We start from the raw sequence: 14,497 nt of genomic DNA, 5'->3' as shown, positions 1-14,497 counted from the left end.
AAATGCAGAAATTTCCCAGTTGAAAAACACAACAGGAAATTTTACCAGTCTGTTGTATTTTGGGACGTTGTTTCTGTAGTTCTGTTGTCTGTAGTTCTGTTGTCTGTAGTTCTGTTGCCTGTAGTTCTGTTGCCTGTAGTTCTGTTGCCTGTAGTTCTGTTGCCTGTAGTTCTGTTGCCTGTAGTTCTGTTGCCTGTAGTTCTGTTGTCTGTAGTGTGACGTCCTGTAGTAGAATGTTCTGTAGTTCTTGATCAATATTTAATTAAAAATTGACAGAGACGTCCGTAAGATTATGTAAATTTGTTAGCACAAAAAAGAAAAACATAAAAGTAAAAAAAAAAATTAAAAAAAAAACGTCCTTGCCTAGGATTCGAACATGCGACCTCTCGATTCCTAGCCCGGCATCTTACCACTGCACCACCCCTGACATGGTCTTCGAGTGTACGTTTTGGCCATGTGAATAGTACGACGTGCTGATGCGCTGATGTTTACATTTGCATTTTGAGAGCCAAGATCCGCTATCACTCCACCGCGTCAAGTGCCGCATCTCTAGAAGAGCAAGAGTGTTCGTACCATCGACAAGTACATCGTGCAGTGCTAGAACATCGATTTTGATGTACGATATCCATATTAAATAAGAAATTCAGAAATAGACAACGTTGACTTTTAGGGTTATTACTGCTAGTTTCGACAGTTGTCTCTCGTTCTTTACACTTTTGAGCGCGCATATAATTCGTGTGTTCAATGCAAAATAGCTACATAAACATTCGTGGATGAGAGTTCTTTCTGACAGCATACTGGCTTCTCACGGCAGCACTGTATCAGATTAATGAGACCCGAGCGATACAGCTTTTCACGCAACTTTGTGGAACAACCGAAATCTTCTTTTCCGCTTCGCATAAGCTTGTGAAATATTCCTGGGAAATTAACTAATGTGTCAGTGTAACAGCACATGTAAGTCCACAGGCCTGTGTGCCACATCTTACCAAAAAAAAACCGGATACGCAGCCATTCCCGCAGATGGTATGATTTTGATCAGCGGCCGATTTAGAGGAGGCCGGTAGGGCGTTGCTGGTGCCGCGTCGTCACGGCACAATTATAACTATTCGCCACGTCGACTTTAATACCGGTGTCGGTGCCATCGGTGTCAGCATTGCCGGCTTCAGAGAAGTGCGATTGAATACCGCGCAGGAGAAAAGTACAGTGTACACTACCGATGCAAAAACATACAATTTTAAAGGACCGCGACGGGAAGCGCTTCTGTTGCGACTTCGGAACTCTTGGCCGTCGCGACCGAATGTTTCTGCTGCGACGTCAGAATTGGTGTCGTAACGTCGGAGTCGCTGTCAGGATATAAAGCTGTTGTTCCGACTTCAGAACTCTTGTTGTCGCGACAGAATGCTTCTGTTGCGAAATCAGAATTTATGTCGTAACGTCAGAAATGTCTCCCAATTAAGAAATGTCAACAACTTCTGTCGTACAACAGAATTTCTGTAGTTGCGACAGGATTTCCTTTTGTCTTTTTCAACCGGGCACTACAGAAGCTTGTCGCATCACACAATTTCAGTGCACTTCTGTTGTCATCATTGGGTATATGTTGCGGCGATAGGTTTCCGTTGTGGAACAGTTCTCTGTAGTACAACAGAAGTTTGTCCATTACTTCAGGAACACTTCTGTTATGACAACTGGGGGCCTGTTGCAATGATAGGTTTCTGTCGTACAACAACATTTTTCTGTAGTACAACAGAAGTTGGTCGCATTACATCAGGAACACTTCTGTTGTGACAATTGGGGGCCTGTTGCCACAATAGGTTTCTGTAGTATTTCAACAGCTCTCTGTAGCACTACAGAAGTTTTTCGGGTTACTTCAGGAGTATTTCTGTTGGGACAACAGGGTGCCTGTAGTGATGACAATTTTTTCTGTAGTACTACAAAAATCTGTTGTAGAGCTTCAGCTTTCTGTTGTAACAACAGACATACGACAGACTGTACTTCTGTAGTAGCAACAACAAATGTCTGTTGTACATCAGAAAAGTCTGTCGCTCCATCAGGAATCTGTAGTTACTACAGAAAAATCCTGTTGTACAACAGAAATTTCTGTAGTACTACAAAAATCTGTTGTAGAGCTTCAGCTTTCTGTTGTAACAACAGACATACGACAGACTGTACTTCTGTAGTAGCAACAACAAATGTCTGTTGTACATCAGAAAAGTCTGTCGCTCCATCAGGAATCTGTAGTTACTACAGAAAAATCCTGTTGTACAACAGAAATTTCTGTAGTTGCGACAGGAATTCCTGTTGTCTTTTTCAACTGGGTTGGCCCAAATGCCGCGCCTGTTGCAAGTGTATGTCGCTTTGAAGGAAAACATTGTGAAGAAAACTAATAATTGTAAATTAACTAATGCAATGCAATTATCAGCGTACACTCTAACCGAGGGAGGCTTGCTAAGTGTACGGATAAGTTAATGCGATAGCCATTGTTGCGCAACTTTCTGAGTAATATGTACATGAATGTAATTCCTTTTACGCAGCTATTGGATGAAAATGAGATCTTTAATAATTTCTTTGGGTGCTGGACTGAATCTTACCCACGTCGCACGTGTTGCTAAAGCACATCAGCCTGACACTTTAGAGCTGGGCTAGAGATACTCGTGGGTAGAGAGGGAACAATTCTCAGGGTTTTCACACACAGGTGCGCCGTGCATCTCGGAAGCCATGAGCGGAATTCGCAATAGTGCCGCTAGATGGCACAGCAGGTCCTCAAGGATCTGGTAGACGCTATGCTGCAGGCGATAAAACAGACGCTGCAAAAAACTTTTCGACTGGAACGAGGATCAAGCAGATGTAGTAGTGGAACAAGGAAATAAAGCAAGCTATGAAAGAGCGTAAGCAGGCTTCTAAGGATCTTCGAGAAGCCTAAAATTTCAGATAATGCCAAGAAGAGGTGCTGCTTAGATTAAAAAATACCAAGAACAGAAAAGGGTTGCTAGTGAGCTCGTGCAACAGAAAATTAAATGCACAAGTGAACGTTGGCTGAACAACACACGCGAAAGAGGCAAAGGTGCCCTCAAATGAGTCGGGAATCTTCTATGAGCTCTCGGAGCTGCAACTAAACATCGCAAACAGCTATAATGAATCAAGAAGATAACATCTTCGAAGGACACGATGTGCTGAGCTACATGAGGGATGTTATTACGTGTTAGTGCGGCAAACAGAAAGTATAAAGTATTAGGTATAAGGGGTTTAGACCCAAACACATCCAGCGACAACAAAGAAGCATGAGACATCAAAATTTAGCGTAGAATGCTTTTAGAGGGAAGAAATCAAAAGAATATACGCCTTATAACACAGCCCTGGGACCTCATGAAATGCAATACAGCTCGGTCAACGAGTGATTCATTAACAGCAAAAAAATCCCGCTTGGATGGCGTGAAAGAGAGATGAACCTTATCTACAAAGACAAATGTGATAACGATAAGAAGAGCCAGTACGGGCGGGTTACGGTAACGTCGGTAACATATAGAAAGGCAATGCAAGCCATAACATTAGAACTCTCGAAGTGGGTGGAGGAAAATGATGTGCTAGATGAACTACAGTATGGGTTCAGATTAGGTAGACGCGTGGAGGATATGTTTCCAGTAAGCACACAGAGATATCATGCGCTCAGAATATACCTATATTGACAGCATTTCTAGTTGTTAAGGGAGCCTACTAAAACGCCTGTTTCAAGTATTGTGGTAGCGCCGTCTGTCACACAAGGTGGCGCTTGAAATTGAACGAGAAAAATTTACTGAGGAGCGTGTGTGCCACGCCAGATGTGATGCATGGGCAGGATAAAGAGAACAGCCGAAGACGAGCTGACGCATTGCGTCTGCGTCTCAAGGCTTGTCCGTCCGCAACGACGAAGCCTAGTGTTTCTTTCTAACAGGTTCTCGCCTTTACTTTTGGTGCCAAAACCAGGCCACGATCAAGGGAGCTTTCGAGTCTACGACAGCGTTGACAGGTAATCATTAAGGGGTATTCACAAGCACAAAGACATCGATGATGATTTCGAGGAACAGCTTAAGGAGATAGACAACCGAGTATAAACTGTATGAAAAGGCTGAAAAGGTAATGGAATGGTGGAAAGTCACCAATGACTGAAGCAAGAATGTCCCTTTTCTCCATGGTTCACGCTTTATGTTCAGGGCATAGAAAGACGACTACAAAACAGATAATTAGGACTTCATTTATCCTAAACGCGCAATGGACAAAGGGTGCCACAATTGTTCCCAGGAGTGATGTATGAGGACGACATCTTGGTATTAGCGGAGAATTCAAAAGATTTACAGAGATATCAGAATATGTGTGGTAATGTAGCGAACAATTTAGGAGTTAAGTTTAGCACAGAGAAAATGGGAATTATGATCGTTAATGAAAAAAAAAACGGGTAATTCATCATCATCATTATCACGCTATATTCATGTTCACTGGGGGACCAAGGCCTCTCCCAGTGATCTCCATTGAGCCCTGTTCTTCACCAATTGATTTCAACTTACGCTAGATAATTTCCTAATTTCATCACCCCACCTAGTTTTCTGCCGACCTTGACCGCGCTTCCCTTCCCTTGGCACACATTCTATAAATCTAAAGGTCCACTGGTTATCCGTCCTCACGTTACATGGCCTGCACACCTCCTTTCTGTTCTAATAATGTCACGAGGTCCGTGACTCGATCGACGGGCAGATGCGTAACGGCATGTCCTGGGGCATGCTAAAACATCTCCTCGACAAGGGCAGCACCCGATCCAGTCAGAGACACACGCTCGCCAGAGCTCTGCACGAAGCTACCACATCCTGTTCCGGGGACGAGCTAGTTGCCAAGCTAATGGAGAAGTACGTTCCCATAAAGCACGAAGACGAGGAAGACTGGTTTCCCGACTACCTCGGACCAGCCCATCCAGAATTGGACGAAGACTTCGCCGTGGGGGAAATTAGACAAGCCATTTTCGCGCTCAGGGGAAAGTGTGCGCCAGGTGCCGACAGAATCGCCAACAAGATGCTGCGGAACCTTGACGACGGTTCGATCAGATACCTCACCGAGAGGATCAACGAGATATGGAAAAACGGCAGCGTCCCAGAGCAATGGAAGACCGCCAACGTCGTTCTGATCCCCAAACCTGAATGCCTGAGGACGTCCCCTTACGTAACCATTCTGTCTTTCGCGTGGCAGCGAGAGGAGACGACTGCCTCGTCTTGAACCTGCTGGGCTGCGGGTCGTCAACTAGGTCGCGGCTCCGATGACGTGCGACGCGCCCGATGGACGATTTCTCGGGCAGCGTTGTGTGCGTCTTCATTGCCGGCGGGGCCCGAATGACCCGGGGCCCAGAATAACGGAACTCGGCGGCGACGGGGTGGAGATGTGGTTGAGAGTATATGGTTTGCTCGCGATGAGGTGAGGCTTCTGGCGAAGTTGCGGACAGCCGTCTTGTAGGCGCTAATGAGGCAAGAGGCTATAGTCGTTGCGTAGACTTAAGCGATGGAGGCTTCTTCGCCCTCTTCGGATTGCGTACTGCCTGTAGAGCTACTGGTGGTAGGGGTTTGGTTCGGCTCCGTGACCACAGCTAGGGACCATGGCCGCTAGTTTCGAGTAGTCCGCTGCGTCCGCCTAAGCTACATGTGTGGCCGCGCCGTAACGCTTGTGGTCTAGCGCGGTTGTCATGCCGTCCTGTAGTGTAGGCAGGGTGAATATTGCGTGGGATGGCGATGAGGAGGAATGCGTCTCGGACGTCCGAGGGCATGGGGACCTTGGATCTTGTCTGCGTAGCGTATTGGATGTTCACGTTGCAGAGGATGTGCCGCCCAGCCTTTGCTTGTGAGAGCCGCTCGTAGTGTGCAATGCTCTGGGCCTCAATTAAGTCATCAGTGGTGTTACGTCAGCCCAATTCTGTTAGCTTCTGATTCGTCTTCGATTGTGGGAAATGCAGGGCTTGCTTGTATGCGTTCTTTATAATGATGCTAATCTTGTGTTTTCGACGTTGTAGAGGCATACGAAGGGTGTGACGTAGATGATGCAGCTGATAATAAAGCCTCGCAACGCTGGAGGTCAAAGGACACCCCATAGCCTCCGTGCATAGCCTGCTAGTCTTTAGGCTCCGCGTACAACACAAACGTATAAGCATAGATAGCATCCAACGCCTCAGCAACCAAGCTACTCAAACAGGAAGGCGCAGCTCAACGCAACCCGGAGCTTGAAGCACAGCTCGGGCCCGCGACGCGGCGGAGGGTCATGGCCTCACTGTGCCGACATGGGAGCGGCCCGTTGTGTGCTAATCGCGCGCACCGACCGACCTCAAGGAATTAATTCATCCATCCATCTCTCGCTCTGCCACCAAAAACACGGGAATAAAAGAGGACGACCTTGTAGGATTCGTACAAGCATGTAATTAAGGAACAAAAAGAACAACTGAAAAGTGGTCGTTCGCGGCACACTACGGCAGTGACAGTATAATGAAACAAACAAACATTGTTCCCTAGCAAGTGTTGCAAGAGCAAAGTGTAATAACGAACGACTGCAAATCTTTTTGATACTGCCAGAGACATGGTAATGTAGGGTACTTTTATGCTTTAATGTTTTATTTCAAGAGTATAAGTCGTCACGCCTGCGACGATACTTTAAATTACAGCTTGATCAGATGATGTTTTAATGGATTAAAATCAGCAATATTTGCTCAGACAGTTTCTGAGAATTGTTATATGAAACTTCAAGAAAGACACGTCAGCGAAAACAAGCAAATGTAATCATTTCTATAAGTGCTGCACGTAAAAAAAACTGAAATGAATAACACATGCACCTTCTTCCTAGTTTTCAAGTTTTGTAACTCAGATCAGAAAAACAAATAATTTTGAACTTTTCTTGGCGTCAATACAAGCCATAGTGTTGCCTATACAGTGCGGGAAAGCCGTAACTTCACACGTGTGAATATCGGTAAGTTCCTATTGTGCAGGAAGCATTTGTTTTATCTATACGCTTACCCAACGAGAAAACTGTCCAGCCGTCTCGTAAGACAATCTCTTTCAAGATAGTGCCCGTACCAGCGCGCAAATTCACCTTCGTGCTCTCTCTCGCTCTAACGCGAGCTACGCGGCGAGAAGACAAAGCACACGTAGCTGTCACCACTCGCCGCATTCAGCCCCCATTGCAGATCGCTTTCAAGAGTGGGGCCCATGCGTCTCTCTCCTACGCGAACTCAGCGGCGAAAACACGGCGCAGACGAGGCTGTCAGCAGTCGGCGCTCTCGGTCACCACCGCAGATCACATTCAAGATACGGCCCCTGTGGCCCCATTAGACGTTGCCGCTGCCGGAGTCTGGTTAGTAGCAGTTCCTAAGCGGTTCGACGCCATGAAAAAGTGGTTACAGAGCCACAACAGCTTATAATGATCAGAACGTCATCAGCGCACCTGGCAGCACCACCTTTAGTAGTTTCCTTTTGTCATCAATTCACCTTGCACCGCTGTCGGCAGCGGTTAGTTTCGCTGCAGCGCTGTCGCTTGTGCTGGTCGGATCAAGTTTCATAACATGGATAATGACACCGGGCTGCGCAGAGATTAGTTAGCGGCTCAATGCTTACGCATACTTAGATAACTCTCGGAGGACTTCCTGCTTATATTTTTACTCAGTGCTTTTACTCAGTGCAGCACACACCTGGTTTGCTTATTTTTTCCTGCATTGTTTATGCTCGCGAAGCCGTGGTTGTCAGGTCAGGGAGCAAGCAGAAGCTTCGTCATAGTTGACTACTGCGTTTGATCCGCGTTTATGTGTAAGCGAAGTAAACTAGTGTGAGTTCAACTGGAGCTCGAGCCTCCTGATGCTTTTTTTTAGTTTGTGTACAGTGATGCACAGTAATGTGGAATATTACACAACATTGTACACTAATGAATAAGGGCAGTTTGACTGGCAGTGTTAAGATTGTAATAGATGAGACAGCTAGTCAAGTTTTAGTTGAAGGACGGTCTCAATTCAACGGCGTGTATGTGAGTTAAAGCCCCACACGACGGTAAAGATTACTCGTTATAATTTGTACCTACGCTTCAAACACTGATGGGTAAAAGCAACTCACGATGGAAAAAATAAAGTTGCACTTGATATTTATCGCACACAATTGCCAAATTGGCACACACTCACGACCATCTAGCGTTGTTTGAGAAACCATTAAAACAGTCGAGACCTCGGATCGGCGAGTTAGACAAACCGAGAGAGGATTATGCGCCTTTAATGCTGCTCTCAATTAAAGATTTTGCCGCCCAGTCAACCAAACTGGAAATTTTTCGACGTTTCAGTGAAGCGCTAGGAGCACTGGAGGCTAGCGTCGACGATACCGCCTGTCGAAATTTTATTCCTCGCAGGCTCTCTGGTCTCCCAAGAATAGTCACATCTGACAAATAATTAATGTTCAGTAATTTCAGACGGTGCTAAAGATTTCTAGTAGCAGAAATTCAGCGCAAATGTTTACCAGTGCGTAGAAAATCTTTCGATCCAATTTCTATGGGCGTGGCTGCAAGTTATACTAATTAAACGATGGTGACATTGCCCAAATAAGAAATTTATTTTCCTAATTTCACAAATAAAAATTACTACGAACCCTCAGGCCAGGTGTCCTTATTGGATGACTGAAAATTATTTAGGCAGCAGTTAGCTACTTCATGCATATTACTCCAAGCTCACCAACCCTGACCTCTGTGTAGCAACCCCCGCTGACCAGCCGTATAATAATTCGGAAGAGCTACCCCTTGCCATCTCGCGTTTTAATTGAAGGATATAATAACTCTTGCTATTGCTTATATTCCAGTGAAAGCGACCACTTGGCAATTTGGAATTGTAAAGTCTTCAATCGAACACCAAGGATTGTTCTAAACTCAAGCAAGTATGCTTCGTAAGAGTAGCCCTTCCTAAAACCGCATTAGCTAGATAAGAATAAAGACATTTAGTTCAAGATGTTGGCAGACGGGGGACTATATTTGTACGGAGTCAGCAGCAAATTTAACTTTAGAAACTAGGCCGATATTTCTCGGACGAATGCCCATCGCGCCTCCCCCAGTACTGTACAGGTACAACCTTACTAGTTTTCCCTCAATTTTTTTTTTCTTTCTTTACCTGCCGCGGTCGCTTAACGGCTATAGTGTTACACAGCTAAGCACGACGTCGTAGGTTGAAACCCCGTCTGCGGCAGCCACGCTTCGATGGGGGCGAAATGTAAAAACGCCCGTGCCCCCTCATTGGGGGCTCGTTAAAGACCCCTCGTATGGTATGATATTGTAAGGTAAAACTTTATTAAGGTCCTGCGGATCGTGAGTCATCACGAAGCAGGCCGCTCCCACGTGGTTACCGGGGGCCAAGCCTCCTGGTGGTCAAAATTAATGCGGAGTCCCCCACTTCGGCGCGCCTCATAATCAAATCGTCGTTTTGGCACGTAAAACCATATAATAATTCACTCATTTCATATTTTATTCTTATTTCAAGAATTGAACACATTGTGTTGAATTCAACGCATTTCAGCTGCTTTTCGTGGCGTTCTAGCAGTTTTCATAGTATACTTTCAAAACTGCAAAAGGAAAAAAAAAGTGTAAGCGTTCATTCACTCCACTGGTGAGCAGTGGCGTAGCTAGGTCGTCTGGCACCCGGGGCCCATAGGTCTTCTGTCACCCCCCCCCCCCGGGTGTATCCGACGGAAAGAGGGGTGTCTTCAGACGTATCTGACACCCCCCCCACCTGGCCTCTTGCACCCGGGGCCCACGGCCCCCCGGCCCCCCCTGTTGCTACGCCACTGCTGGTGAGGATCCTTTACTCCTTGAAAAAGGTGTGTTCGACTGTCGTACCTAAAGCCTCTGAAAAATTATAATAAAGTAGCGCCATTCTTTTGCGTGTGCCGGCACTTCCACTCCCGTGAGTTTTATCGAAGGCTAATCAGGTTAGTTGATGTATCTAAGCTGACTGACAGCTTAGATAGAGTTATATTTTAGGCTGAGTATGTCTCAACAGCCATTGGCCTAAACTATCGCAAACTGTCAGATACAAACAGCATGGCATGCACGGGACACATTACAGAAAAAAATAAAGTCCTGAAAACAGTGTAGAGAATAAGACAATTGTCTAAAAAGAGCGATTAAAAATAGCAGTTGTGGCAAATATGACCGTGGTATTCATTCATTCATTCATTCAATTTACTTTATTGAATGCTCTGCGATATCGTGGGGTGGACCTGGATGCCGCCTAGGTTTCTGCCAAGGGTTGTTGGCCCTTGGCGACAGCTTCGGCTCGCTGGACGGTCCAGAGTTGGTGGCCGTGCTATGAACGGATGAATTATAGGTGATCTGCAAACGAGTCCAGGGACAAATAGTACGCATCGCAGGATAAAATGTATCAGAACGTTTGGCGGCTTTTGCATGAGACACACTAAATTGTAGTGACGTCAGTTAGTGGTCACAATGAATAAAGTCACACACAACTTGATGAAGAAAGTGAAGGTCACGCACAAGTTGCCTGACATACTAAGGTCTTTGGGGAGAGAATGATAGTTATGGAAATGACGGGGACCAATATACCTACCATAAGGGACGCCTTTGAACTTACGCTGAAGATTTACGATTTCACTGGAATAGCTAACCGAGACGTTATTCCATGCTGCTGACGCGAACTCGAAACACGGTCTCACGAGAGCACAGTTAAAAGTGTGCAGACACTCGTATCGACGAAATTTTCTCTAATTAACATAAAAATAACGCATATATGTCTCAATGCGCACAAATCAACTGAAGATATGTGCAACTATAAATCGAGACAACAACACCAAGGCCTCGTACATGGTCAGCACGAGATATGTTTCTGTAAGTAAGAATATAATTAAACATAACTGTGTTGTGTTTCCTAGTGACAGACAAAACAGTAGTCTTGGTGTTCAAATTAAGCCTATTCATCAAGCATAATTTCTCGATGTTGCCAATGTGAGCTTTCAAACGGCGGCAGTAATCTAAGTTCTCAATATTACACAATATTTTTAAATAACCTGCAAAGAACAAAGCCCTCGAGTTCACGACATGTAACGGCAAATCATTTACAAAAACTAGAAAAAACATGGGCCAAAGGTTGGAGCGCTCAGGCACTTCCGATGATGATACCAATTCGTCAGACACGCAGCCACACAACCTAATCAGATTACGGTGGCTGCCAAGGCAGCTTTCCAGCCATTTGCAGTACTTAGGGCTAAATCTGTATTCTTTAATCTTCATCAGAGGTACGTCATAAGAAATCGTGCCGAAATGCTCAATCATGTCGAAGTAGGTTGTGCTTACCTGACCGCGATTAAATACGTGAGGCCCACTGTATCCAAGAAAGGCGCTTAAATTCGCTTAAGCGGGTCGTTCTTTAAAAAAATGTATTGCAATAACGAGATATTTTGTTTCAAATAGGAATTCATGCATTCGTACATTACCTTTTCAGAAACTTTTTCAAAACAACACATAAGTGACCACTGGTTAGATATTATTCACATCACATCCATTGACCAATTTATATACAGTAACTACTGACACCTTCCAACGGTAAGTAAACAACACCATTCATTACGCAAAGATGGACAAGTACGTCAAAGCAGGAGGAGAAAGGTCAACGCATTCTTTGTTTTTCAAGCTGGGAAATTAATCGGGTCCTGTTGAAATGTATGGCTTAAGCTTCTGAATCACCGATAAAACCCCATGTATGTTCACTGACACGTTCGTACACTAAGCCATACATTGTGTTTAACTAACTGCGATGAAACACCTGAGGCTGCAGTGCCCATGCCGTGGTTAGTGGTCGTTCGGTACACCAGGGGAGTACTGCAATATGGAAGTGCCTTAATTGAGCATCAACGTCAATACGCTTACACCGGCTAAGAGCATGCACGCAAGTTAGCAACCGCCAATGAGCGTGAAAGTTTTTCCCAGACGCGGTCAGCGTCAGACGATAGCACAGCTGGGCTGGGAACATGAGGCTGGGTAAAAGTAAGAGAGAAGTCACCGCTTTTAACGCCTCAAGCACTAAGTTTCCAGAAACTCTAGACAACGCCATATTGTCCACATGTGCGCCCACGGCTAATATGGAAAGCTAGCTTTTTGCCAGCGCAGCCGTGATGTGTCGTACCATGCACTGTCGGTTGGTGCACGGCATTTACTATGTCTCGCTTGATTGTGCTTGACCGGTGGCTTCGCATGTTTCGCAATGACATCTTGCTGCTGTAGTTGGCAAAAAAATATGTGCCAAAGCCGTAAGAAGCTGTTTTCACTGCAGACCCCGCAGCTACCACTAGCTATTGCAGCCGTAGTTTCCTTGTACACACCCTAGACGGCACTGTTGCAGCTGCCAATGAGGAGGCAGAGGCGAAAAGATCAAGCTGCCGCTACTTTATTTTTCAGGGGCTTTTGTCGTAAAACACATTCACAATGCGGATTATCAACCGAGGACGTTTGCTTTTCAGACACTACGTGCTCTAACAAGCGTATTCTATTTCAATGCAGCCGATGGCTACACCCGAAGCGAAACTGTGGGCGCCATTTTTCTTCAACGCGCCAAGCAAGCTCGTCGAATCTACTCAAAAATCATCGGTGTGAAAGCCAACGCTGACGGCTTCAAGAAAGAAGGTGAGAGAAAGACCGAGAAACATTCCTGTAACATACAGGTGCGCGTTCAATCACGTTCGTACGACGGTGCTTGTTTGCACGGACACTCCTAATAGCTTACTTTCTAAAACACGCCAATTTCAGCATAAATACGAACAAAAGATAAAATTAGTTTAATTCGAATAATTCCGAAAAATGCGATCAAGCACTCCACTTTTTCTCGAAAACAAACGCTCCTCACACACGTATTATTTGAATCATGGCATTCCCAGACTCAATTCTGCATTTGGAAAGGGTGTAACGCAAACACCACTGATTATTGTGCAACAGCGTTTCTCTTATCATTTCCACTAAGTAACTGCTTACGTCGAAAGCCTACAAGGCCAGTATCGGCTCGGGGAGAATCTTACCCATGTAAATGTGCTTTTCATCTTATTGACATAAATAAGCTGGGAGTCTGCAACGAACATTACCACCTATGTATACTCTAAGGAAAATCCCGGGGAAAATGGGAGTAACCAGGAAATTATTCCTAAAGAGGGTGCTTTCGTCCTTATAGGGACTAACTGCATGAATCTGCTTGCCGTGTGCAAATTTCGGAGAGAAATAGTTTAGTCCCTGGTTGGAAAGAGAGCAACAGGAGGACGAACGACAACAGTTACTCACAACGGCTTTTCTTTTCGCTGTCGCTAATTGTTGCATGCAGACGCAGCGTTACACTCTCCCCGCATAGCATATACAAAATGCCGAGTTGCTTTTATATGGCCGCACCTGCGTTTCGCTGCTTAATCTTGCCTCAATATCGTGTCCTGTCAACCGACCTGCTGTGGTGAAGGGCACAATGAAAGTCACACAGAGAAAAGGCATCGTTAATACTGTGGGTAGAAATGTTGGTTTCACTTTAGAACGGTGGTAAGAATAGGCACCACATCAAAATGGGGTACCAGTACGGTTGTGTATCGATCCCGTCATAAACCTGTTTTAGGTGTAGTGTCATATTGTGCTCTACATTCTCCGACTATGCAGAACAGCTGAACGTCAGTTTAATTGCTACTGTAATAAATACCATGAAAGAAAAAAAAAACCTGCTTTGGTGAAGTGGTTAGAGTACCTGACTTGTGAGCTCGAGGACGTGTGTTGGAATCCCACTTTCGGTCAGTTTTTCTTTCTTTTTTCAGCTCAGTAATTTTCTTTATCAGGGTGTAAATGCCTAGCGTTATTAATTCCACCTTTGCGGAGCATCTGGAAGAATGGCCGTTATACTCCCTTGAGGAGCATCGGAAAAGGGCAACTGTTAGTCCTCGAAGCAGTAGCGACATGGGGAGTAACCGTTCATCCCCTCGCACTTACACCCTAAGGGGAGGAATCGTTGTGGCAGATCACTTCCTCCCCTAAAGGAGTAACCTCAATACCACATTTCCCCCTATTTTTCTTAGAGCGTAGGCATAAGTAACATTCTTCAAATTTGGACATCACTGCAATAACGATTCTTGAAAGTAGCTATTAGGGACCTGTATTTTATAAGCAGGGACGAAGCTGCACCAAGCTCACGAAGCCTATAAATGGCATCGCCAATGATTAAAAAGTATGCAAACACACCATTATTAGTCGAATCAGTTAAACGTAACATGCCATTCATGAAAAGACGTTCACATCGATCCCCTTGAATATTTTATTGAACTCACAACGCCCGTGGTTGCTCAGTGCCTATGGTGTCACGCTGCTGAGTACAAGGTCGCGGGATCGAATTCCGGCCACGGCGGCCGAATTTCCATGGGGGCGAAATGCGAAAACACCCGTGTACTCAGATTTAGGTGCACGTTTAAGAACCCCAGGTGGCCGAAATTTCCGGAGTCTTCCACTA

General features: G+C 45.3%; 1 protein-coding gene across 1 annotated transcript in view; it reads left to right on the top strand.

The window, feature by feature from the left end:
• The window catches only part of LOC135916602 (fatty acid synthase-like), a 291,000-nt gene that overhangs the window by 113,287 nt on the left and 163,216 nt on the right, over positions 1-14,497 (top strand). The window contains exon 5 of the mRNA XM_070532796.1: positions 12,532-12,654. Coding sequence (XP_070388897.1) covers positions 12,532-12,654 — 123 coding nt within the window. The remainder of the gene's footprint in view (positions 1-12,531; positions 12,655-14,497) is intronic.

This window comes from Dermacentor albipictus, chromosome 2 (assembly GCF_038994185.2).
Source record: "Dermacentor albipictus isolate Rhodes 1998 colony chromosome 2, USDA_Dalb.pri_finalv2, whole genome shotgun sequence".
Lineage (NCBI taxonomy): Eukaryota > Metazoa > Arthropoda > Arachnida > Ixodida > Ixodidae > Dermacentor > Dermacentor albipictus.
The sequence above is the reverse complement of the archived record's forward strand: the minus strand, read 5'-3'. Positions and strand labels throughout refer to the sequence as shown.